Raw genomic sequence first — 26,017 nt, forward strand, 5'->3', positions numbered from 1 at the left:
AGACCAAGTCGGTAAGCGAGAGTATAGATCACAAGACCTGCAAGCAGTAAATGACGATGTACAATCAGTACACGTCCGGATGACTAGGGCAGGATCCAGCCCTGATGCCACCATGCCTTCCCTTGTGCCTACTAATAGGGATGTACAGTTAAGCCTGGGCATGCTAAGAGCTGAATTTGAGGAATTAAAACGAGAATACATCAGTTTACTAGAGGAGAATAAAACTTTACGATTTTTTCTGACTACACCTCAAACTTTATCCGTTGATGAAGTGAATACTGTTCAATCTCTGAGTGAGGAGGTTTTAGTAGGTCATGATACTTGTCAATATGAAAAATCTATTGGGAGTGAAAGTCCTCATTCTTGCACAGCACTTATTCAGAGCACAGATTCTGACAATTGTTCTACCGTTTGTCAGGAATTGCTGTTAGTTGAAGATTTACAAGTCACTCCTTTGCCTAAGACTTCCTCTGTAGCAGTCAGTCATAATTCAGAGTTTGAACAAATACATGCTTCTGATTTCCAAACACAATCCACAATGGTTGCATACACAGAATCAGTCATTACTGTAGGCTTAGGTTCTGCCCTTGATCCAGCTGCTGAGACTGAAGTAAACATTCAAGCTGATGTGGAAAACAATGCTACCTCTGTGTTCACTCCTTCTTCTGCCAATTTTTGTCACAATGAACAATCAAAGACAGTACATAATTCTTGTTTTGATGGACTCATTCCACAGTATACTAAAACAAAGACCCGGCAGGCGATTCCTGAACTGTTGATTGATAATCTGCCACCTTCAGAAGTTAAGACAAAGGAATGGACACTTGACGAAATCCTGATTAACAGAGACTTTGGAAATGACTCTGTGTCATCCACTAAGGAGAGGTACGGCTTGGGTCCAGCTCAGTCTTTGGTTAATGGTGTCAGGGAGTCAACCGCCCTAAAGGTGCTTTCCATTCCTGAGCCACAAATATGTCTGTCAACTTCTGGAACTCTGGTCTGTCCTCCTACAACCTTGGTCTCTTCAATTACCCAGTCCACGGCTCTACAGTCATCGTTGACACACGAGTTTTCAATCAATGAACAATTGCTATGCCAACCAGTTACTCAAGAGCCTTCACCATGTACGTGGTCAGAGCCAAAGACTTCGACAAGTTTGTCTTCAGCTAATGAGACGGATTCAGTTTGCATGCCCTCAGCCTCAGACTATCCTTTAGCATGCCAGTTTTCGGCTACCGTGACTCACCCAGTGAATTCTCCTTTAGCCATGGAGCCTCCGGTAGCACATCCTGAGTGTCTGTCTTCGGTCTCAGAGCCTACTGCTAGTTTGGCTTCAGTTCATGAAAGACCTGTATCCTGCTCAGCCTCGCTGCCAATATCGGAGGTGCACCTGTCTGCTCTGGTTGATCATGTTGCAGATTCATCTACTTCAGAGCTACCTCCCGCATATGCTACATCTGAGTCTGAGACTTCTGCCAAAAACATCAAGCTGGTTCACAACTCGGGAGGGCCTTACATGCAAGGCCGTTGGACTTGCCTGGAGAGTTACAAGAGGGAGACGAATACCATCCGCCATGGCCCAGGCATCGAACAAGTAGCCAACCAGGATAACGGGCTGGACGGTTCACATTTGGAGGCCGGTTTGGATCAGCCGCTTGACAGCCTTTTTGTTGCCGGATCCCACATGAGCCTGAAGGAAGGGACGGGCACGGCCCCCCAACTGCTGAACCATTCGGGTGCTAGTAGCCAAAGGGAGGATATGACTGCTGCAGTTCAAGCTGTGCCTGTTATTGCTCCAGCTGCGAGTGTGCCAGATGTACCAAGTACTGCGTCTATCACTCCTATCGATATGCCAAACGTCCCTGCGGTTGTATCCCACGTGCAACAAGGTGGCTATATGACTGACACCAGGAGTGTCAGCCTTGTACAACCCATTGGACTTCCAGGCCCCCAAGGTGTGGAACAAATGCAATCGAACCTTGGTCACCCTCAACCACAGGCCTTGAACCAGCCACCACCTTCTTTGTCTGAACATGAACATTATCTGAAACCTGCAGTTTTCTCACCTCCTGTGTGTACGCTCTCAGCAGGGGGGCTACCAGAGCATCTATCATTGTCCAAAGCATGCACCAGCCAGCCTCCCTCCTCAATGATGTATGAGTGTTCGCTCCCAGAGACTGAGCTTCCTGGACTTTCCAACTCTGCTTCGGGTCCTGCAAGTCCTTCATGCCTTTCTTCAACCCATGAGTCTCCTCCTCACCGAAAACCTGCCTATGACTCTTATAGACTGCAGCCTGATTCTATTCATTCCAGTCCTTCTGCTTCTGCCCGTGGATCATCGTTTTCGTCAGTGCCACCTCCAAAGACAAAGCGCTCCAGTCATGGAAGGAAGATGTTTTGTGCGAGTAACGGCCGCCTGGAGTCGGCCGTGGGAGGGGGTATAGTGTCACGGCTCGCTCCCTTCGCTCCCGTTCTCGCTCCCTTCGTTCCCGTTCCCGCCACTTGGGGGCATGTTTTGGGGTTTATTCCCTACTGGACATTTCCTTCGAACCCTATGCTACAGTGTTCTGATGAATTGGGAGCGTTAAAACCTTATTTTCCAAGTTACTTCCCTTCCGGATCCATTCCAGGTTTTTGGCAGCCAGCATGCTACCTAAATCAAATGACTATGCTTCCCAGAATGCCTTGGCTCACTGTTTCACCTCCTGCTTCCCAGAATGCCTGGCTCACTGCATCATCTCCTCCCTTGCAGCACAACGCTGGGAGGAGGATAGGCAACACCTGTGGCTGCAGGTGCAGCAGGCGGCACGCCTGAGGGGTGTGCTCGTTAAGCAGCTTTTAAAGCCTCAGTTTGCTTCAGTCCGGCGCTGGTCATTGTAGCAGTGTTCCTGTTGTGACTAGTCTCTGTTCCCTGTTCCTAGTTTCAGTGCCTTGTACCTAGTTCCAGTTCCTTGTTCCTAGTTTCTGTGCCTTGTATCTAGTTCCAGTTCCTTGTTCCTAGTTTCTGTGCCTAGTACCTAGTTCCAGTTCCTTGTTCATAGTTATTGTGCCAAGTACCTAGTTCCAGTTCCTAGCTTTTGTGCCCAGTTCCTAGTTCCTGTATCTTGTTCCTCTGTCCTGGATTTCGGATTTATGTGCTTAATTGATTTATGCTTTCTGAATTTCCCTTTCTGTCTTCCTCTGTCTGCAGACAGCCTTTCTCTGTACTTTACTATTTGATGCAGCCCAGTTTGCCGGTGCTTTCTGTCTCTTTATGCTGTCCTGGTTACTGAAAAGCTTGATGCATTAATCTTTACTTTTGTAGAATTAGTTTACTGCCTTTTCTCCTTGGATGGGTGGGAAAGGTTTCCTTTTGTGATATCATTTTCCCTGCTCCTGATCCTACTTTATTGAGATTCCACTCCATGTTTTCCATTGCACTTCTGCATTCATTTTCCATTGATTATTAGGTGTGGGTGTTGTTGTAACTAGTTCCAGTGTGTATCCCCTTTTTGTTTTCCTCACAATTTATTATCACAATTCATACTTGCCTTTGACTAGGGTTTTATGTATTTTGTTATCTTTAACCCTTTGCTTTTACAGCCTTCTGGGTCCCTGTTTGATCTACAGGGTTCGTGAAATTACTGACATTCAAGTGGTCTTTCCGGTCCTTGTGAGTACTGTTTATAAGTTCCTTATTCAGTATTCTACAGAGTGTCAGTTCACAGAATCTGTCCTTGCTTGCCCGCTACGTGGGTTTAGCGCTGTCAGTATCTGTAAGAGCATAGTGGGTAAAGAGTTTGCTGACTTTCCTTTCAGTCATAAGGAGGTCCTAAGTGCTTACCCCACATCCCTTTTCATATATTGGTAATATTGTTTTACTTTATTTGCGCTCCTGGGTTTTATATATACACAAGTCTTGGGTATTATATGCACGTTGTTAGATTCAAAGTTGTTCACAGTGCAATTCTGTGCATTTTTCCCCTTGCCATAGTCAATGCCTTCTTCCTTTCTTAACACATTGTAACCTCCTCAGCACTCCACATAAGGTGGGATGTGCTGATCTCACAAAAGAAAAGATAGATACGATTAAATAAATCCCCCTGCCCTGTGTACTCTCAAGGAAAATAACAGAAAATAAAAAGGGAAGCCCAAAGGGCTCCCAGCAACACTGCACAGAGAGTGCTGCGTGCTGCAAAGGTAAATTACAGATGCTAAAAAACTTGGAGGAAGCACAACTCCAAGAAAAAGGTATAAAAAGATTCCCATAGACCGAGTAAAAGAATGAGTGAGTGGGGAAAAAGATTCCCACTCAGGGGAACTGACAAAATGTTCTGGGGGGTCTCAAATATGCAGGTGATTTCACATAAAAAATGAAAACCTACCTAACAGGGGCTTGAATTTAAGTCTTCGGCTTCATCATAGGGGCTCACTTGATACTGTCTGGACAGGCAATTATTCTCTGCCGCTGTAGGTTTGGTGCTGCCATCACATTAAGGAGTGTTTAAATGTTCTATAAATACACGGCTCTCTGAGATGAGTAATTTGACAGGATTTAACATGTAGCCAGGCTTGGTTTGCCAGGAACTCTCAAAAGAGCAAGATCTGATATTCTCAGACGCCCCCTGCCATGGCCATCAGTAAATCCAAGACATATCTATTTTGCAGGGTCATGTGAAAAACCCAAGGGATTTTCACTGTACAGAACGTCGGGGAGCATGGTAGGGGTACCCGAGCATGAAATACGGTATCCACTTCCCTTTCTGACCTCTTCCGCATCCTATTATACAGGAGTTACTGACTTCCCAACTCCCCGCCCCCCACTTTTTTCAGTTATACACTGAGACAAGGAGGAGAGCGATTGGGAGGATGAAGATTACCAACAGTGAACCACAGACACAGAAAATGCTTGTACGGTATGCAGTGATCTTATCGAATTATAAAACAAAGAATCAATTTTGAACCCACCCAAAACATCGAAAAAAACTATAAAGCATTTTGGAAATATATATATATATATATTCAGTGAAAAAACTTTGTTAAAGGGACGTTATGGTTCCAAGTAAAACCGAAAAACCCTTGAAATTCGGCAGTTATGGTAAGCTAAGCAACCATAACTCGCGCCACCACCGTGCACTGCTAAGACTAACACGCAGGACATCAAAGATGACATCACAAATGTCATTGATGACATCACTGATGACATCACATGTGTATGTACTTCTCATGAAATATGTGTAGAAGGGATTCTTATTATGTTGCGAAAAAAGTGTCAAGAATCATTGCAAGAAAAATACCCTAATAAGTACATTGAACGATGCATTGATATAAATAGCATACTATTATGGGGTTCTATCTAGTATACTAAGCTACTCATACAGAAACATAACATTGTGTGCAGCGTACAAGATGAAGGTATGATATTCGTAATGTTAATATGTTGAATAATGAAATGATAATTGTTTTCTTAATAGATTTTTGTGTACTGTGAAATATGTAATATGTAGCTAATAAAACCCATGTATTACATAATTGCATTACTATAGACAAAACACAAAGACACAAGAACACATACCAAAATGGGTATATACAGGGAAAGTGAAGTTAGCAAAAAAGCACAATTAGTAGCAGAAACAATTCATAACTTAACTGATTAGTTTCATGCAAATAAATGATTGCTCTGTTTGACAGCTGCTATTTACCCTATGTATATGTATCACTTGATGTGATTGGACGCTAAGGAAATTAGTGTGAGTACAATGTATACAAATATGACCATATACAGGGAAAGTACAGCCATAAAAAAACAACAGAACTGTCAGAAAGTGCTCATAAGTCTAGTGATTATCTTTATGCACAAAAAGGATTGCTGTCTTTCAAGCTTGTGTTTTCCCATATGTATATGTTTCATATGATGTGACTGTACTCTAAGAGAATTACTGTAAGAACCTATTAGAAGGATACGTCTACAAATAAAATATAATTCTTAGTTTCTGACTGTTACTAAAGAAAACCATGTGGCCTAGATATGTCAGCAAAAGAAAAAATAGTGAGGCAGACATGTGATGTCATCAGTGATGTCATCAATGACATTTGTGATGTCATCTTTGATGTCCTGGGTGTTAGTCTTAGCAGTGCACGGTGGTGGCGCGAGTTATGGTTGCTTAGCTTACCATAACTGCCGAATTTCAAGGGTTTTTCGGTTTTACTTGGAACCATAACGTCCCTTTAACAAAGTTTTTTCACTGAATTTCATAGGTTTTTAGTAGCGCAACTTAACCATAACGTCCCTTTAAGAAAGTTTTTTTCACTGAATTTCATAGGTTTTTAGTAGCACAACTTAAACATAACGTCCCTGTAACAAAGTTTTTTTCACTGAATTTCATAGGTTTTTATTAACACAACTTAACCATAATATCCCTGACATGTAACACAGAACATACTAACCCCCTCGTAGTGATTTTCATGTCCGCGAACTACCGCCATGTCCGCGGACACATCAAAAATCTGAGCGTGATGATTGTAAATTTAAATAGTGTGCCCCATTTCCCCTTTAAAGTTGGCTCTGAAAAGAGCCGTTTTTTTTTTTTCTTTCAGATGCTTGACAAACACCTGTTTTTTAATATTTTTTTCTTGTTTTTTTTTTCTTACTTTACTCCTAAAATCTTCACATAACCTTCTCCAAAGCAACCCTTACATTCCAAAATAAAAAGGCATTTCCGGTAAAAGATAAAGAAATGCCATCTTCCTTAAAATTAACAGCATTACTGGCATCAATATTCTCATTGTTACAGAAGAACATACCAGCTCTAAGCATGAAAACACACATGCCTCGGTTGATGACACTCCTAGCAATGTTTTGCTGAGGACAAAAAACTGAACTATTGTCCCATATTGCCCTAGGTAGTAATCCGGAAAAAATTACTTTCGCATTTGGAAGGATCTTCACTACGGCTTGAACCAAGCATTCCAAATCAGCCAACAAAGTAGGGGCACTGACGTTGCCCAAATGGAAAGCACCATAGTGCAAAACTACCACATGCGGACTGTTCATCGTGGCCATATCCGCACAAACTTGTACAATTCCCTGTACATTGCAATCAGGCACAGTGCTCCACACCACCTCCACTCCTTTGACATCAAAGTTGTTTGCAACATGCCTGCATTCAGCGTACTGCTGTAAACCATACACAAACATATCTCCGAGCACCAACACCCTGACTTTCTCCACTTCTGCCATCTTCACCACACACAGTCTCTTTCAACACAAATCCACAACCTCGACATCTGATTGGCTGATCCGTACAGTCTTCTTTCCATGTTGGATTTCCTGGAAAAACCCGGATTTACCACGCCCTGTCCACGAACAGCCGCGGTGTCCGCGGACGGCGTCCACTTTACTCTCTGTACCATTCCCTCATTGCATACAGCTAAGCAATCACACAATACGAATAACGTCCTCAGAACACCCCCATTTTGTGAATTTTCCAACATTTCAGGACAATTATCATTTCATTATTCTACATATTAACATTACAAATATTATACTTTTATCTTGTACTCTGCACACAATGCTATCTTTCTCCATTAGCAGCTCAGTATACCACAAAGAATTCCAGAATACAATGCTATTTATTGATATAAATGCATCGTGCAAAGCACTAATAACGGTATGATATTTATTGCAATATCCTTGACACTTTTTTCGGAACATTATAATGAAAATCCCTAGTACACAAATTCCATGAAAAGTACATACACATGTGATGTCATCAGTTATGTCATCAATGACATTTGCGATGTCATCTTCGATGTCCTGGGTCTTAGCAGTGCATGGTGTTGGCGCGAGTTATTTTACATACCTTACCATAACTTCTTATTTTCAGGGGTTTTTCGGCTGTACTTAGAACCATAACGTCCTTTAAACAAACTTTTTTTAATATCACGCAAACAATACACAAACATGGCTTGCAACAACCAACTTCTACAGATGGCTTTACACAGAATGTTGCAAAGTAAGAATTTATGCTCGTTCACAGTGAAGGTCAGCTGCTTCATTTTTTGCTCGGGCCCCGGGGAGGCTCACGAAGCGGACTATAAGGTTGTATTGTGTTTTGACCTTGACAGACAGAGATTGTGATGAAAGACTTCTCTTGAAGGAGTGTGGCTAAAACGTAAGAGAAGATAAAGATGAAATTTCTGAAACGAAACCACTTTTACATATTATATCACTATGCGAAAGATCGTTGGCACACGCGGAGTCGTATTTTCGGACTGCACCACTCGTAGGCAATGGAAATTGCAATTGTACTGTAAGTAACCCTTTACATTACTTTATACCAAATATAATTACAATAGCTCAGCATTAAAGACCGCTGAAATTGAACTTCAATTAACAAGGTTTGAAATGTTTACTCTTACAAGAGTGCTATAGAGAAAGTTCACTCATACGTAACTTCCCATTGTCCGGCAATCAACGGATGGTTTATTACGGCTTTCACTCAAACGCGAGTGATCCTGCTTGGCTACAGTTGCCTGCCTTTGTTCGCGAAAGGCTTCAGAGCGCTCGGTTCGACTCATCGACTTCTGTCTTGTTCCCTTCGTGTTACGCAGGACTTGAATTGCCCCAGGCTTCAGTTTGGCACACACCCTTCCTCTGTGAAGGTGTCTTCGACCCCACCATGCAGTCACGGAGTTCCTCTCGCTTCTAGGAGCCTCAGCTGCACAAAACCTAAGCCACAGCCTCCGGCACGCTTTCTGCTGCGCAGTCTCTGCATTTAGGTACAATGTGGAAAAGCTGTCTTCCTTCACGTCTTCCTACACTACAGAGGTAGGGGAACACAGGACCCTCTCAGGGCAGACAGCTGAAATCTGCTTGGTTATAGTCCTGGCGTCCAGTCTGTTCACTCTCTTCTGCCTGGATTGCCAACACTGTGCTCTACTTCTGCTGCTGCTACTGCTGCAACCTCTCCAGCTACAGCTCCATCTAATGGCCTGCACCTGAGGGGGCCTTTTAAGCCTCTCTGCTTCCCTCAGGTGTGGGTCATTAGGTTTAACAAGTTGACTTCTCCTGCAACATTGCTTTTCAGCCCACTTCCACGTCCCAGTACTTAGGGGAGTATGGAACTTGTAGTCCCGATTAACAAAGTTAGGTTTTCTTGCTAACTTCCTATATTTAAATGCATATCTATTTTTCTTACATGCATTGAAAGTGGAATCATTACAGTTTACTGGAAAAGAGAAAGGCAGTTTGTTTAACTCATCATTTATAGATTTCATTTCACTGTACCTGTGGCACGAAGGGGAATTTTTAACCTTAGGAGTTACAAACAGTCTTTCCTTTCGTGGGGTATTTAAAGATGTCACACCAGCTTTACCCATATCAACAGATTTAATATGGGGTTCAGAAAGATCCTGATGACGACGTTACATACTGCGTCTCATCCCACGGGATCTCCTCACCACCCTGGGCCTTGTCTCCTCCCACGTGATCCTTCCACAGTACACCACCCCCAAGGTCAAGATCAGGGAGCGTCTGCCTTTCCCTGGCCACCTGGGAGGAGACTTTAGGCAGGGGTTTAGCGTGGTATCCGCAGGATTCATCACATCCCCCACACACTTTGCACCCGTGGTGATATCATGGACGGGACCTTGTCGCCGCCTGCTCCTCCTCTGTGTCCCACTCTTCCTCTTCCTCTACTGCAGCTAGATCAGCATCGGACCGAACCGATCAGTAATCCAAACTCCCTGCTCACGTTCTTCCTCTGCGCTGCCCCTCAATGTACAGTCCTTTACCTTCTGTTTCCACATGCACCTCCCTTATTGCCGTACTATCAATCCTGAATAACATGTCCCTGCACTCCATTAATCAGTGCCAACATGGGCTCTCTGTCCACCTCCTCTGTGAAACTTAAACCTAGCTAACTCTTCTTCTGTCTTCCTTAAAGCCTCTTCTAAATCCCTCTGTGGTTTCCGCTCAGGTTCCCTACGCTCATGAGCTCGAGCAGCTGCCGATGCTGTGGGTTTCGGTATATTCTCATCATGGGCAGACGTAGGAGGAGGAAGGGCTGTGGCGGGAAATGGGACATATGAAGGGTTTGTGTGTCCTGTCTCTCTATGTGTGGCGGTAACACCCTGCTGGAGGAGGCTGTGCTGTGGACACTCCAATGTGGCATCCCTGGTAAGTTGGGATGATGGGTGTGGATGGGGCAATGGGTGTGGGTGGGGCCATGACACACATTACTCGTGCTGGTGCTCCGCTCACAGTTTTCATAAGGTCTGGGGGAACATCCTCCAAATCCTCCATCATTCTCCATAGTTTTAAAACCCCTTTTCTGTTCTTAAGTTTCTTCCCCTTATACTTAGCTGCTAAAAACGTGTGCATGTGGCCTGTAAGGAACTCACGGTGGCAACAGTAAAGACAGACCGTGATCCCAGTTCAAGGGTGGTTATTGAACTTTATAATGGGTGAGATAAACCCCTAATCTAAACCTAAATCTAAGATGGATGTAAGCTACGACCATCAAATAATAATAAGGCAGTCCTAGTGGAGCTTGTCAAATAAAAAGGGCCTATACTAAGAAAAACCTATTGCCAATCCTTAACACTAAGTTACAAAAAGAGTGTGGGATAATGTTCACCAGAAAAGAAAGAAGTGTTCACAAAATGATAAGTCAGGATGTTATAGCCGGGGTCTCCCTTCCCCACGTTTTTAGCACGGGACAAGGCGGGACTTCTGAGCACAGCAAACTCCTGGGCCTCTCCAGTACAAGGTTCACAATTCCAGTTCAACAATATCAGAACCTTCAAGGGCCAAGTCTCTAAGTCTCTTCTCTGCAAAGTCTATTGCTTTAGAAGACCCGATGGATCAAACGGTTCCATGTGATTCCATCGCCCATTTTTATTTCGCAGCATTTTTTGCCACGGATTTTTTGCCACGAAAACTCATTGAATTTTTTTTTTAATGGGGGTTAACCCCCCCAAATCCCCAGAAACATTATATCCCTCTACCCACCCCCCATATTTTTCGATGTTTTTTTCGCGGCAAATAATCTGCAGCAAAAAATACCACGGAAAAAAAACGGCGATTAAAGGACGTCGTACCGGATCAAACAACAAACAAACAAAAGTTCCTTCCGTATTCTTGCACCTCTGGGCAACTGCTTCTTGCCCCTAGGACCTCCCTCTACCGGGCTCGGATGCTCTTTACAACACTGGGCCTCCCTCCATCGGGTTCACTACGGCCTCTCAAGTATCGCTCGTAACAAACAACTCAGTTGATAACTTTCAACTGGGTACACTCTTGTCAACGGAGTGTTCCCGGGTGTATTATTCTTCATCCCTACTCGTAGAAACAAAGAAACCTTGTACCTTGGGTGATTGCTCTTTGCCCCTTAGATCTCCCTCTGCCGAGCTGGGATCCTTCTTGCAAAATGGGCCTCCCTCTGTCAGGGTCACTCTTGCCAAATATACAGTTCACTTTATTTTCTCACGATGCAGGATTCACTTCCCTTAACTTTCTCTTGGTAATGGGTTAGAGACTTTTGAGTGTACAAGAGATTTGACGTGACCCTTGTAGGACCACTCCGAAACCTCACGCTGCCCTTTCCTAGGGCCTTCTGGTACTTGCAGTCTCAACGCAAAAAGGGCCAGGGAGAGTCCTTCGAATGAGCACCCCTGTGGCGCCTGACCACTCTGCAGCTGGCCCTTCTCCGGGCTTCCCCCAAAAGATCAAACACACACAAGTTCCTTGTTCTAACGTTCTTGCTTTCATCTAATGTTGCTGCTTGCAACCTTGGGCTCAATATTATTCGAGTCACTATAAGCTCCCTCCGACTCAACGATTGTGTCGGGTCCGCTGGCTTGGTTTGCTTCTTGAGACAAAGATGGTACCATGCTAGCCAGCGTGCCTCACTGTCAGCGTTATGAATGCGGGAGGCCCCTGTGCACCGTTGACATCGGTTCACCACATGTCAGGTCTTGATGTCTGGTTGAGGGGGGCGAAGTGGCCATTGGAGACAGCTCTGGGGATTTGAGCAAGGATTGCTTGAGGTCGATTTTTCTGTAATGGGTGTCAATTTTGGGAAGCATGGTGTTTTGAATGTTGGTGCAACATTATTTATCTTTGGTGATCGTGGCGGGGGAGTTAGAAGGGGTTTCAAGTTCACTGAGGATGGTGAAGACCTCACGTGTGTTGGACTTTGTGTTGTCAATGCGGGCTTTGTATGTGGTAGATTTGGCAAGAAGAGTGGCTTGTTTGTAGTATTTGGCGGCTGCAGTGAACACCAGCTTCTTAGCTTCTGTGGGTGATTTTTTCCAATTCTCTTCTGCTAGCAGTTTTGTTGCATGGAGCACTTGGAGGTCTGGAGTGAACCATGAGTTTCTGGGTGCTGACGGTTTGGATTTGCGTGGCATTAATGGAGCAATAGTATTGATGGCTACTGTCAGAGTTTTGGAATACCGGTCATCAAGTGTATTAGGGTCTGTGGAGTGAGGGGACTCCGATAAGAGTGTGCTGAGCAAGGGAGCAATACGCTCCTTAGTAAAGTTACTAGAGCTGTGGGCCAGAGTAAGGGGCAGTGAGAGGGTTACGGGTGTGGAATGTCCAAAGGTCAAGATTGTGAAGTGCATTATGTGGTGCTCAGACAGCGACTTGGCAGTTGAGGTCTGCAATCCAGTCTAGGATGTGACCTTTGATATGAGTGGGGGCACTGACACACTTTAGGAATCCTAGAGCGCTGACGTGGCTGTAGGATCAGTTGGATCGTTATATCCCAGGTTAATGTCCCCTAAGAGAATAGATTTAAAGGTGGGCTTGATGTGGGCGACCAAGGTGTGTACGAGGTCCTCTTTGAAGCTATTAGGAGCCGGGCCTGGGGGCGAGTGATGGTGTCTGAATCTGAGAAGGTCTGTTTGACTGAAAGGATATCGCAATTGTCATTTAAGGTGGTATTGAATTCTCCAATAGGCATGGAGTCCCTTGCTATAGGAGCCACTCCTCTGTGCCTTATCATCGGAAGATGGTAAAACCCAGGGGGACAACTGTATAGAGGGCTGGGCCTGATGCTGCGTGTAGCCACGTCTCCGTGGCAGCTAGAGTATCAAGGTTTAGAGCAGTGATAAGATCATTAGTATCCAGGGCGTGACCAGGATACATTGTAGCGGTGGCGTAGGTAAATTCTGTTTATTTTACCTGGATGAGGCCTTTGTTTTTTTATCCTGGCTTTTTAGCGACTGGTCACTAGTAGGGCGGTTTATCGTCGCATTTTGCATGATAGAAGGTTTAAGGCTGTGCTGTGCGTGGTGCTCATTGCTGCTAAAAGGCTTGGGGAGGCAGGAGAAGGGTAGGCTTATGGACTTCGTTGGTGTGCAGTCCCTATGGAAGGTTGTCTGCTTTGTACTAGGCCTGGGGGTGGGTGCAGTGCGTTGGGTGGAAGACATAGTGATTTCAATGATATGAGAAGGCTGAAAATGGTTTATTTTGTTAATATTTATTCCAGATTATTAACCAACAAACTGTATTCAGGTTTTACATTTTTTATTTTTTATGAAGAAATGTAATCTGGTGGGCAGGACTGAAATGGATTCCTTAGGATCCTGCAGTGTGTTAGTGGCAAACGGGGCAAGAAGTCACAGCTCTGCACTGGGTCTGTTGATTTTCAGGATTTCAAATAATATCTAAAACCTCTGCTTTTTCCCATAGATAATAGAATCATCATCATCAAACCAGAGAGCCCGGGAGAATGTCCGTACTGCGATCAAAGCATTTTGGAGCCTTCCGAACTCATGACACACATGGAGATCCACGTCATTGAGAACTCCTTTACCTGCAGGATCTGCAGCGAGCGTTTCACTGAGCGGCCTGCTCTAATCATGCACCAGAACTCGCACACAAGTGAGAAACGCTATAAATGTACAGAGTGTGATAAAAGCTTCACAAAGAACTCACATTTATGCCTGCATCAGAGAGTCCATACTGGGGGGCAACTGTACCAGTGTCCAGAGTGTGGGGAAAACTTCCCTCAGAAGGTGCATTTGGCCACTCATATGAAGGTCCATACTGAGGAGAGACCGTACCGGTGTACAGAGTGTGGGAAAAGCTTTACTAAGGGCTCACATGTATGCCTGCATCAGAGAAACCATACAGGGAAGAAACCATTCCAGTGTAAAGAGTGTGAGAAAAGCTTCTCAAGGAAGGCAAATTTGGCCACTCATATGAAGGTCCATACTGGGGAACGACCGTACCAGTGTACAGAGTGTGGGAAAAGCTTTGCTAGGAGTTCAGATCTGTACAGCCATCACAGAATCCATACCGGGGAGCGACCATACCAGTGTACAGAGTGTGGGAGAAGCTTTGCTAAGAGTTCAGATCTGTACAGGCATCACAGAATCCATACCGGGGAGCGACCTTACCAGTGTACAGAGTGTGGAAAAAGCTTTGCTAAGAGTTCAGATCTGTACAGGCATCACAGAATCCATACTGGGGAGCGACCTTACCACTGTATAGAGTGTGCGAAAAGCTTTGTTATGAGTTCAGATCTGTACAGGCATCAGAGAATCCATACCAGCACTGCCAGTCTCCACCACCAGTTTCATCCCCCTTCCAACCCCTGCCATTGATTCTGCCACCGACACAGCCCTCGCTAACCTTCACCCCTCTTTCTCCAACACCCTTGACATCCTTGCCCCTGTCATGAGGACCCGTATGAAGCCTACCTCCAAGCTCAACAGTTGGTATGACACTGATCTAGGCAATACCGTCTCTGCATCCGCTCCAAGAAGAGGGCCCATATCCAAACTCGCATTGCTGGGTACACCAACAATACGGCTGAACTCTTCAAAATCTGTAAGGGACTTGCCAATCCTATTGCAGTTTCCCCCTCCCCTCTTCCATCGCAGGCCCTCTGTACCGCACTAGCCTTCCATTTCACAACCAAAACCCAGGACATCCTGATTTCACTCTCCTCTACCCCACTCCCTCCTCCCCCTCCTGCTCTCAGGCCTCCCTTAGCCCTCCTCTTTTTCTCCCCCACTATACTCTCCTCCTTCTCCCCATTGCACCGGATGAGGTCTCTAAAGCTGTCCGCTCTATGAAAGCCTCCTCCGAACAGGTGCTCCCCTGCTCCTCTAGAACCATCAAGAACAACATTTCCTCTCTCGCTCCTGTCTTGACTGATTTTTGTAACCCTTCCTTTGCTACTGGCTCCTTTCCACTTTCCCTCAAGCACTCCCTTGTGTACCCTCTTCTAAAAAAAAGCCGTCAGCTGACCGCTCCTGCCTCCCTATCTCCATTAACCCCTTCCTGGGAAAACTCTTAGAGAAGTTGGTCATCTCCCAACTGACCACCACACTGAATCTGTTGGCTGTCTCCATGACCACCAGTCTGGCATCAGAGCACCCAGAGGCACGGAAACTGCTCTCCTGAACACTCCTGAAGACCTGCTCTCCAACCTTGATGCCAATTCTCCTTCTGTTCTCATCCTCCTAGATTTGTCCTCTGCCTTCCACACAGTCAATCATGCCACCCTCATAAAATGACTCAATGATATCCTTGGTGTCACGGACCTGGCACTGGACTGGTTGACCTCCTTCCTATCAAATCACACCTCCCAGGTGCAGTTCGGCCCTTCACTCTCCTCCATCTCACTCTCTCCCAGCGTCGTCCCTCAGGGCTCTATCCTCTCGCTGTGGCTCTTCAACATCTATCTTGCCCCCCTTGCCCACTTGATTTCCTCTTTCTCTCCTCATGTCCAGTGTTATGCTGATGACACTCAACTCTCCTTCAAGCTTCACTACACTACCTCCTCAACCACCTCTCTCATTCTTGACTGTCTGATTGCCATTCAGGCATGGTGTACATCTAATGATCTCTGTCTTAATGCCAGTAAGGCTGAGATCCTTTTCATTGGGAAACCTGCTCCCTGCTTCCCTTCCACTCTCTGGCTGCCCTCCTTGCCCCTCCCACCATCTTGTGAGGCTAAAAACCTTGGTGTCATCTTTGACTCCTCTCTCTCCTTCCCAGGGACCACATCGCTCCAGCCCTAAAATCTCTCCACTGGCTCCCGGTGGCTGTAACAATCATATTCAAGACCCTCTGCATCATCCACAAGGCTTTCTGGGGCCTGGGACCTTGCTACATCCAACTCTCTCCCCAAATGGCTTCCTGCTAGAGCCCTTTGATCCTCTAGCTCCAACTCTCTGCAGATCAGACTCGTTTCCAAGCAGAGAGTGGGGGGGAGTATTTCTCTCTTCGGCAGGTGCCTCCCTTTGGAATGGCCTCCCTCCCCCTCTCAAACTTGAGCCGGACCTCCTTATGTTCTGGAAGCTTCTCAAGACCCTGCTCTTCTCTTCTTTCTTCCCTCTCGCCCTCACTTGCTGCTGCCCCCTTCTGCCGCTGCGACTGGCGGCCTGATCCCTTATAAGTCTTACAGGGCGCCATGCCCTCCCTGACCAGTCTATACCAGCACCCCTCCAAACCAGAACTGCCCTTCTGGGCCCCTTTCCCTAACTAGCGTAGTGGATCGAGCATCCCTCCCGATTCTGGTTCACCCCCGTCCTTGCACTTACAAGGTGGTCCTCCTCTGCCATCCCCTGCTACTTGCCCCTCTGGGCTCTACCCCAGCACTTGCCTAACGCCTGGGCCCTGCTTCCTTATTCTCACCCCCCCTGTATTTTTATGCCCGTTCCCTGACCGTCACTATCCCCCTTGCACTTCTTGTTACTGCACTTTCACAATCCGAATGTCACAAGGCCTAGTAGGACCGTTATTGTTATTAACCTCTCATGCCCCCCCCCTTTGTCTTGTGGTGACTCGAAACATCTTTTTGCTATATAGTGCACCTTACAAATAATGAATGCACAGAATGCAAGAATAGTTTCAAGTACCCGTCAACCCTGAGCCACCATCAGAGAATCCATACAGGGGTGAAGCCCTATGAATGCACAGAATGCAAGAAAAGTTCCACTCACCCCTCAACCAGGAACAGGCATCAGATAAAACCTTTGAGTGCACACGGTAGAATACACAATCCAAATCCTTCCAAATGTGAGTCACAAAGATGAGAAGCAGCGATGAAGACGTTTGCTGCAAGTAGGAGAAAGGGTTGAAGGACTAATGGTAACTTCACGAGCACGCTTAGTTCTGGGACGCACAAATAAGGCGTCAATATGAAATTCTCAAGGTATTAGTATTAGGATCTTATGGGGTCTGGCAGCTGTGACTAGTGACAAAAGGGAACTCGTACATCTCTGAAATCTAGGAATAAACTTGAAGTCCTGATCTCACTGAAAGTTGACAAAGTATTTTTTAGAAGAGCAAAAAGGATGAAAGTTACAGGAATATTTGTCTGAGCGTCATTGAGTTCTATGGTACAGGCTACATATTATCAGGCAATAAAGCCGTCTGTCACCTTGTGTGTGTTCCTCAACTTGTCCTCTCACTGCCTCCACTGTACCCCCATCACTATGAATTAAAGAGCAATGCATAGAAAATGTTTTTGGACATAATTGATGATGATAAATGATGATCATGAAAGTATGGTAGCTTTTATTACCTGTGATTGGAAATTGTTTTCCATCTGCATGAAGCAAGTTGTGACTATAAAATCCTAGGGGATACAATCAGGGAAGTAGCTCTGCCCTGATTGTGAGGAGGGCCTCCTCATGAGAGGTAGCAATCTCACCAGACCACAGCGGGGCAGAGCTTGAGCTGACTTACTGCTTCCTGCATTACTGACAGTGCCATGAGCACAGTGCCATGAGCTGCTAGGTCTAGGTGCTGTGCTCTCACCTACTTCTTCCATCCGCGAGTAGATGGACACCCACAGACCCCTGGGAGCAGATGACGCCGGCCCCCAGTGAACCCATCCCCAGATCCACAGGTTGCTTGGCCATTTGTGGGCCCCTAATAGCATAGCGGGCAGGAGGCCAGATGGCAGTTCTCTGCCAGGGGTTTGGGGGAGAGCTTCTTCTCACCATCACTGAGACACCAATGCCACTGCCTGTTCTAACCTCCTTTATTGATGTGTTTTAGGGGGGGGTATTTTATACAGCCACACAGTCCCCATGTCATCAAGCATTCCCACTCCAGGTCTTCATACAGAAATAGCACACACTTCCAGCGGACGCGCTGAGCATCTCCAGCTTTACGGGCCACTGTACAGAGCACTTGGCATCCCTGGGACTCTTTGCTGTGTCAGCAGATTAGGATTATCCTGCAAGATTCTCAGGACTGATTCTTGCCCTCGCCATCATAATGGGGTTATCGCCTCGCTTCCAAGTGCCCCTTTCATCTTTTTATCATAAGACATGTTGCTAAGAACTGAGCCTCGCCCACCCCCCCCCCGTGATGCATCTGTGAGCGCTTCTATGCTGTTAATTATGACAAGTGCAAAATGTTATTGTTTATTTGTATAGCGCTCAAGGGAGGGTGGGAAAAAACAACAGTCATTCAGAGCCCTTGAATTTCTGAATGATGCAAGCCTGCACAGCGCAGGGTAAGTGCAGGCATAAGTGTGAATGGCACATATAACAGCGAAGATAACTCTGCCATGTCTGACGACAGTCCTTACTTTTTCCTAGTACCATGCACAAAAAGGGTGAAGGTGGGGGGCGGGGGGTTGAGAACAGACAAGCTACTATACAATGCTAAGTTGAAGGGCTCATATATTTGTATAGAGGTGCGACATAAATACAGTGTAGATGAGAGGGAGGGCACCAGGGGTGTAGGGAAGGTAGACTAATGGGCATTAAATGGGCAGGTAGAGTGAAGAGGAGATGAGGATGGGGTGGGTAATGGGTTGAAACAAGGGGGGGGACAATTCACCAAAATACGATGAGGATAGAAGACGAAGAAGGGGAGGGAGGGTATCAAAGGGAGGGGAGGAGTAGAACAGGGGGAGGAGTAGAGGCTGCAAATGGCAGGACAGGGTGGAACACATAAAACAACTGGGCACAGCCAAATTCGATTCCTTTGGAACCCACACTATCGGGACACCAGAAGGCTGATAGTATCATGTGAGCATCTTCATGTGGATAGCTTCAAGCTTACGCCGTGCCCTGCAACCAATGACAGCGACCCAGCCTTTAGGCCGAAGAATGGCGTGCCATGTGCCATTTCAATTTCTGGAAAATGTCTGGCCTGCTCTCTTGTACAGTGTGGTTGCAGTCCACAATGTGAAATGTGGCCTGCCATTAAAACAGCTTTAGAATTCTATTGCCAAGAGCTAATTTTTTACTTTCAGAGCTGAGGAATGCACTAGAGTGACGTGGCAATGGTAACATTTCTAAAATTGCAAACCATACTTTGACTGATTGGCAATACAGTACTTTTTAACATTATAGAAACCTGGCGCAGTGAAAACATGCTGCATTTACTTGGATAAAATAACATGACACCATTATAATATTAAGTGAAAGTGTAATTCTGCTTTTGAATCTTTGCAAAGCCATTTGTAATGAAATCATGCACAAAATGTCACCCAATATTGTTTTCTTTGATCTCGTGCCAAATGGTCAACAATTATTGTTTATCCCTCAGACCAAGTAGCTAGCTTGCATCCCAACAATTATTGCTTAGCTCTCAGACCAAGTAGCTAGCTTGCATCCCAGCAGTTATTGCTTAGCTCTCAGACCAAGTAGCTAGCAACGATCCCAACAATTATTGCTTAGCTCTCAGACCAAGTAGCTAGCTTGCATCCCAGCAGTTATTGCTTAGCTCTCAGACCAAGTAGCTAGCTTGCATCCCAACAATTATTGCTTAGCTCTCAGACCAAGTAGCTAGCTTGCATCCCAACAATTATTGCTTAGCACTCAGACCAATTAGCTAGCTTGGATCCCAACAATTATTGCTTAGCACTGAGACCAAGTAGCTATTTTGCATCCCAGCAATTATTGCTTAGCGCTCAGACCAATTAGCTAGCTTGCATCCCAGCAGTTATTGCTTAGCTCTCAGACCAAGTAGCTAGCTTGCATCCCAACAATTATTGCTTAGCTCTCAGACCAAGTAGCTAGCTTGCATCCCAACAATTATTGCTTAGCACTCAGACCAATTAGCTAGCTTGGATCCCAACAATTATTCCTTAGCACTGAGACCAAGTAGCTATTTTGCATCCCAGCAATTATTGCTTAGCGCTCAGACCAATTAGCTAGCTTGCATCCCAGCAATTATTGCTTAGGACTCAGACCAAGTAGATAGCTTGCATCCCAACAATTATTGCTTAGCTCTCAGACCATGTTGTCAAAACGCTTAGGAAGGAGGAGATCAATCCCCTCTCCCGAACCACAGAAGCCGAATAGATCGACCCTCCCACCAGCCGAGTTGCTAGGTCTGGAAAAGACCCGGGGCTAAGCTGATGTCGGAACTGTTGGGACTGGGGGCTAGCTAGTCTTTTGGCTGTAGCTCCTGAGATTCTATCCGGGGCTACAACCAAAAGATCAGGGGCTATAGCCCCCTTAGCCCCCCCCCTAGCAACGCCCCTGCCTCCCACCGTGGTTGGCACGGGCGCCTGAGTTTACAAATACAGGAAGCCACGTGGCAGCCAATGGGGGGAAGACGGAGTTAGGGAAAGGGGATGGAATGACACGGGAAAGTGAGGGAAAACACACTAGGTATACATAAAACCCAGTTTTACCTAAACCAGCATTTCCTGACTTAATACTAGAAAATGCTACCACACACCCTGATCCTGACCTACTCTCTAGACATTGTGAGGCATACCTTAATGCATGCCTTAACTTCAGTGGACTCACTAACACCATACAGAAACATGGAAGTTAGTAGTAGTTACTTGCATAACTTGCAACATCAATATTCCACTCTTGGACATATAACATAACATTGCATGAACATTTAGCGCACATATTGGACAGTCATGACAATAAATGGACTGGCACACATCAATATTCCACTCTTGGACATAGTTAGCGCATATATAGGACAGTTATGACAATAAATGGACTGTCACTTGCACTAGCAGAACCTCAGGAGCCACAATGCACGAAACATAACACAGAAGGAAAACGTAAACTTGTTGGAAGAACTTGTGCCAAGCCCTTCCTGAGTTTTTCCTAGTTGCAGGGAGTGAATGTGAACACCATAATTTGACTTATTACAGAAAGAGTTCTAAAGCATGCTGGCGACATAATAATGTTTATATAGCACTTAACTGTGTGCCCAGACATCTCTTGAAAACGTCCGGACTCAAAAGAAATGCAGCATGAAGGATTTGATGGCCATCGTAAGGTTTTATGGCCCTCATAAATCACCGCCGCAACCCGGGAATGAACCAACCCACATCCTTTCTCCAAAGCAACTCAGAATAGCACTTAACTGACTGTCTGGGCGCCTCCTGTGGCTGCCCTGGCCCCAGAAAACACCCACACAGCAAAACTCCTCTTCCGTCTTCTCACCGCCGCGACCCGGTAATTTCAGCGTCCTCGCGTACCATCTCCGCAGCCACCGCCCGTGCTCTCCAAACAATAATCAGCAGCACCGGAGCACGGGCGGATGGCGTTTTTCAACACTTCCTTGATTATATGCCGGCTGATACTGGCGCGCGTACTTCCCTGATTACAGCCAGCTGGTACTGGCGCGCATATGAACTACATGAATTCCCCATGCCTGCTGGGAATTGTAGTTCATTCTCATTTGTGCACCATACGCCTCCTTTTACACCACCCCTGTCCCCTGACAGTACCTCCTCTCCCAGGGCTCTTCCCAGGACCTGCCTTTTCAGGATGTTGTCTATGAAACAGTCTTACCAGGCGTGGAGCATTAACCGAACTAGCTGGTTCCCAGGAGCAGTCCTCCAGACCATAGGCCGCCCATTGGATTAGGTACCACAAACCTTGCCGTCTTCTCCGTGAGTCCAATATCTTCTTCATCTCATACTCTGTCTGACCCTCCTTGTGAATGGCTGGAGGTCTCTGCACAAGTGTTCCAGGCACTGCGGGTTTAAGCAAACACACATGGAATACTGGGTGTATTTTCAAGTTTTTTGGCAATTGTAATTTCAAAGCAACTTCCGACACACATTGCACAATTTCGTATGGTCCAATAAACTTTGGAGCAAATTTGCGACATCCAATTAATGGCAAATTACGTGTAGATAACCACACTTTGTCTGCCTTTCTCCTCTTTTTGTCTGCATAGAGTATATATTGTGCCTTTGCCTGTTCACGATTGTCTCGAGCCTTCTGCCGGATGGTTAGAAGCAATTGTTTTCTGTCTTGAAGTACTGGCAGGTTCGTCACCTCAGGTAACTGCTCTGGCAACATCTCCTGTACTCATTAGGAGCCATCCCCAATTAGACATGTTCCGTATTGTTATAGGTGAACTCGGCTAACCATAACGCCTGAACCCATGACTCCATACCTTCATGTAAATAACAACGTAGATATTGTTCAAGCGTCTGGTTGACCCTTTCTGTCTGTCCATCCGTCTGAGGATGATAACTGGTGGACAAGGCACAATTGATTCCTAGCATCTGGCAGAAGCCGCGCCAAAACTTGGATGTAATTTGCGGACCTCTATCAGATACAATACTACGAGGTAACCCATGTAGCCTGACCACATGTTGCAAAAATAATACCGCCAACTCCCCTGTTCCAGGAATTCCTCTACAAGGCACAAAATGAGCTTGTTTAGATAGATAATCCACCACCACCCATATAGTGTCATATTAGTCATCCGGGGGTAGATCTGTGATAAAATCCATGGATATATGCGTCCATACTTTCTCCGGAGTAGGCAATGGTTTGAGTAGCCCTACTTTCTTTGTGTGATCAGCTTTACTTCGTACACAGGTTTCACATCTCTGCACATACTTATGTACATCCTGTCTCAAATTCGGCCACCAAAAATATCTCTCTACCATAGTTTGTGTATTTTTACTGCCGGAATGTCCTGCCAAAGGTGAGTTATTGCACCAATGCATTGTTTTCTTTTGTAGCTCCAAAGTGGGCAAATATAATCGTCCATCAAAATAAGGAAGCTTATTTTTGAATGTTTCCAAAGGCTCATTAACCCCCCAATTACAATTCCGGGACTTCTTCATTTCCTATCTTACTTGATTCAATAACTTGCTCACCACCGCTCCTACCACTTTTTCCGCCGGAATTATGGGTTTTACCTCAGACACCATATTCTCTAAATTTTGCTGACGGGATAAGGCGTCTGCTTTCCCATTTCTTTTCCCCGGCCTGAAAGTCACCACAAAGTTAAACTCATTGAAATATTGAGACCAACGTAATTGTCTGGGACTTAATGTATGGGCTGTCTTAAAATATTGTACGTTTTTGTGGTCCGTTACCACCAACACCTGGTGCTTGGCCCACAGTAAATAATGCCTCCATTCTAGAAAGGCCGCTCTGATGGCTAGTAGTTCCTTATCTGTGATGGAATAATTTTGTTCACATTGAGTGAGTTTTCTGGAATGGTATGCCACTGGATGCCAAATTTCTTTTTGATCCTTTTGAGATAACACCACCCCCACCATCACATTTGATGCATCAGTTTCCACTTGAAACATTTTCTCAGGATTAGGATGCCGTAGCACTGGTGCTGACGTGAACGCCTTTTTCAATTCTTGAAAAGCCTCTTCAGCCTCTGTATTCCAACAAAAATGTGTTGCCTTTCTTAATAATCTCGTTATAGGTGCAACAGTCTGTGAAAAGTTGGTAATAAATCGCCTATAGAAATTTGCAAAACCCAAAAACGACTGAATATCTTTAACACATTGGGGTTTGGGCCAATCCAGAACTGCCTGTACCTTACTTTTGTCCATTGGTATACCTTCTGGAGTTAATATGAACCCCAAAAACTCCACCTGTGTGGCATGAAACGCACATTTTTCTAATTTCACATATAATTGATAATCCTGAAATGTTTTCAACACAGCCCTCACATGGCTCACATGTTGTTCCTTTGAATTGGAATAAATCAAAATGTCATCAATATATACAATAACAAAAATGTCCAAAAGTTTGCTCAAAACCTCCTGCATAAAATACTGAAACGCTGCAGGCGCATTACATAAACCAAAAGGCATAACCAAATATTCAAACAACCCAAACTTAGTCCGGAATGCAGTCTTCCACTCATCCGCTTCTTTTACACGAATCAAATGATATGCTCCACGCAAATCAAGTTTGGTATAAACTACTGCTGCCTTTGCCTGATCTAATAATGTTAATGTTAATGTTAAAGGACATTTGTACCGCACACTATCACCACCGGAGTGGTCCCCTGGCGCTCTGGCGGCTCTGAAAAAGGGGATGAGAGGGGATGGGTTAGTGGGAATAAGCTGGAAAAGTGCAAGAGAGCAGTGATGTGCTGTTGGCAGCCTCAGCCCGGTGGGTCTGTCGGCTGGGCTTGGGGTGTTTTATGGTCCGTAGTTGTCGTGTGCTGTTGTGCAAGTCTATGTGTGGTTTGTTTTGTTGTTTCATTGTTGTGAAGTTTGTGCGGATTGCTGCGTTTAAGGCTTGTGGTTGTGTTTGGTTATAGTTTGAGAGGTGTATGCAGAGGGATGGAATTGTTAGTTGGTTGGTTAGTTGGCATTGCTGTCCTTGCAATTGTAGGATTCCATCTAGGTCCGGTACATGCTAACAGTCACATTTCTATCTAGATGCTGCGCAAGGTAGGTTCATAATTCTAAGTGTGGTGCATGGTAAGAATCACATATGCTAACAATCACATTTCTGAGATTCCATCCAGGTGTGGCACTCGCCAACAACCACATTTCCATCAAGATGCAACTGTAACGCTCACCTGGTTCCCACGGAGGCGCGGCGTCGAAGGCGCAGAACTCTGAAGATGGACAGGAAGAGCCCCTCTATTCTGGCTTCCCTGGCTCGTTGGATACCCTCCTGTGCGTGAAAAGGGAGTATTACCAACTGTGGAACAATGCTCAAGCCTCCCACTCCCTTCCAACCCTCCACGATACCTCCTCCACGATTCCCCGTGAAGCCTCACCTTAGGGTTTGGAAGGATGAGCTCTCCATCCTGCTTCTGATGCAGGGGCGCGTTGAAACCCAGTTACTTCACTGGATTGAGGATTGATGGGAGTTCAGGTACGCTTGACTGTTCAGGTAAGGCGTTGTAAAAGTTCTGTTCAAAAGTTCAAGCTTAATAATAATGTTCGTTGTCTAATTGCAGCAAGCGCTAATGCTTATGTCTTTTTCCCCTTAGGGGCCGGGGTTCGGAGTGCCAGAGATATGGCGCCGACCCGAAGTGAAACAGTTCTGGATGAGCGCTCAGGTAATGTCTTTGCATTCGCTCATTCAATGTCTTTGTCTTTTTTCCCCATAGGGGCCGGGGTCCGGAGATGCCAGGAAGCGGCAGGACCCGAAATGCAGTGGGAATAATCCAACAGGTAAGACTTAAAAGGAAACTGAGCTTTCCTTATTCCTTTTCTCCCTCTCACCTTTGTTCTTGTCTTTTTTCCTCTAGGCGCCGGGGCGTAGCTGAATCCGGAAGATCGCTGCTGAAGATGGAAGCGCCTTGCAAAGGTGAGAAAAATGCAGCGCTGCAGCGATCGAAACGAAATGCCTTTAAAATGATGTCTTCCTTTTCAGGGCCGTTGGAGAAATGACTCCGGGATGCAGATTTAGCAGGTAAGGGCTTTTCTTCTCCTATTCTCTTCCTTTCTCCCCTTGCAGGTGTTCCAGGGTGCTGACAGGCGTGGCTGAAGTCAGGATGCAGGAGCTGACACGGTGAGCGTCCAGCTGCTAGGTGCAGAACAACGCGAAGCATGTGTGGCTGTTCGGGTGGGGTTTAAATAGCCTTGGAAGAAGTTCCTGGTATGTATCCTTCCACCAATCAGGTATGTATCCTTCCCCGACCACACCCGGGTGGTGAAGTAGTCCTACAGGTTAAGTAGTCCCATTCAGGCCTCAAGAGGGCCTGGATGAAGCAGCAAGGTCTGCATCAGGTAAGTGTGCACCCAAGCACTTAAACACATATCCTCTTCTATGAGCCTGGCGCCTAAGGCGCCAGGACTGGGGTCCGCTATGAGCCTGGCGCCTAAGGCGCCAGGACTGA

At 45.8% G+C, this 26,017-nt stretch overlaps 1 protein-coding gene across 1 annotated transcript in view; it reads left to right on the plus strand.

Moving 5' to 3' along the window:
* LOC138489494 (zinc finger protein 300-like) overlaps nucleotides 1-17,501 on the plus strand; it is a 233,736-nt gene extending 216,235 nt beyond the window's left edge. Inside the window, exon 4 of the mRNA XM_069617236.1 lies at nucleotides 13,682-17,501. Within this exon, the coding sequence (XP_069473337.1) occupies nucleotides 13,682-14,598 (917 nt within the window). The 3' untranslated portion in view covers nucleotides 14,599-17,501. The remainder of the gene's footprint in view (nucleotides 1-13,681) is intronic.
* Nucleotides 17,502-26,017: the final 8,516 nt, after the last annotated feature.

Source organism: Ambystoma mexicanum, chromosome 9 (assembly GCF_040938575.1).
Source record: "Ambystoma mexicanum isolate Mex_15411 chromosome 9, UKY_AmexF1_1, whole genome shotgun sequence".
In the NCBI taxonomy this organism is placed as follows: domain Eukaryota; kingdom Metazoa; phylum Chordata; class Amphibia; order Caudata; family Ambystomatidae; genus Ambystoma; species Ambystoma mexicanum.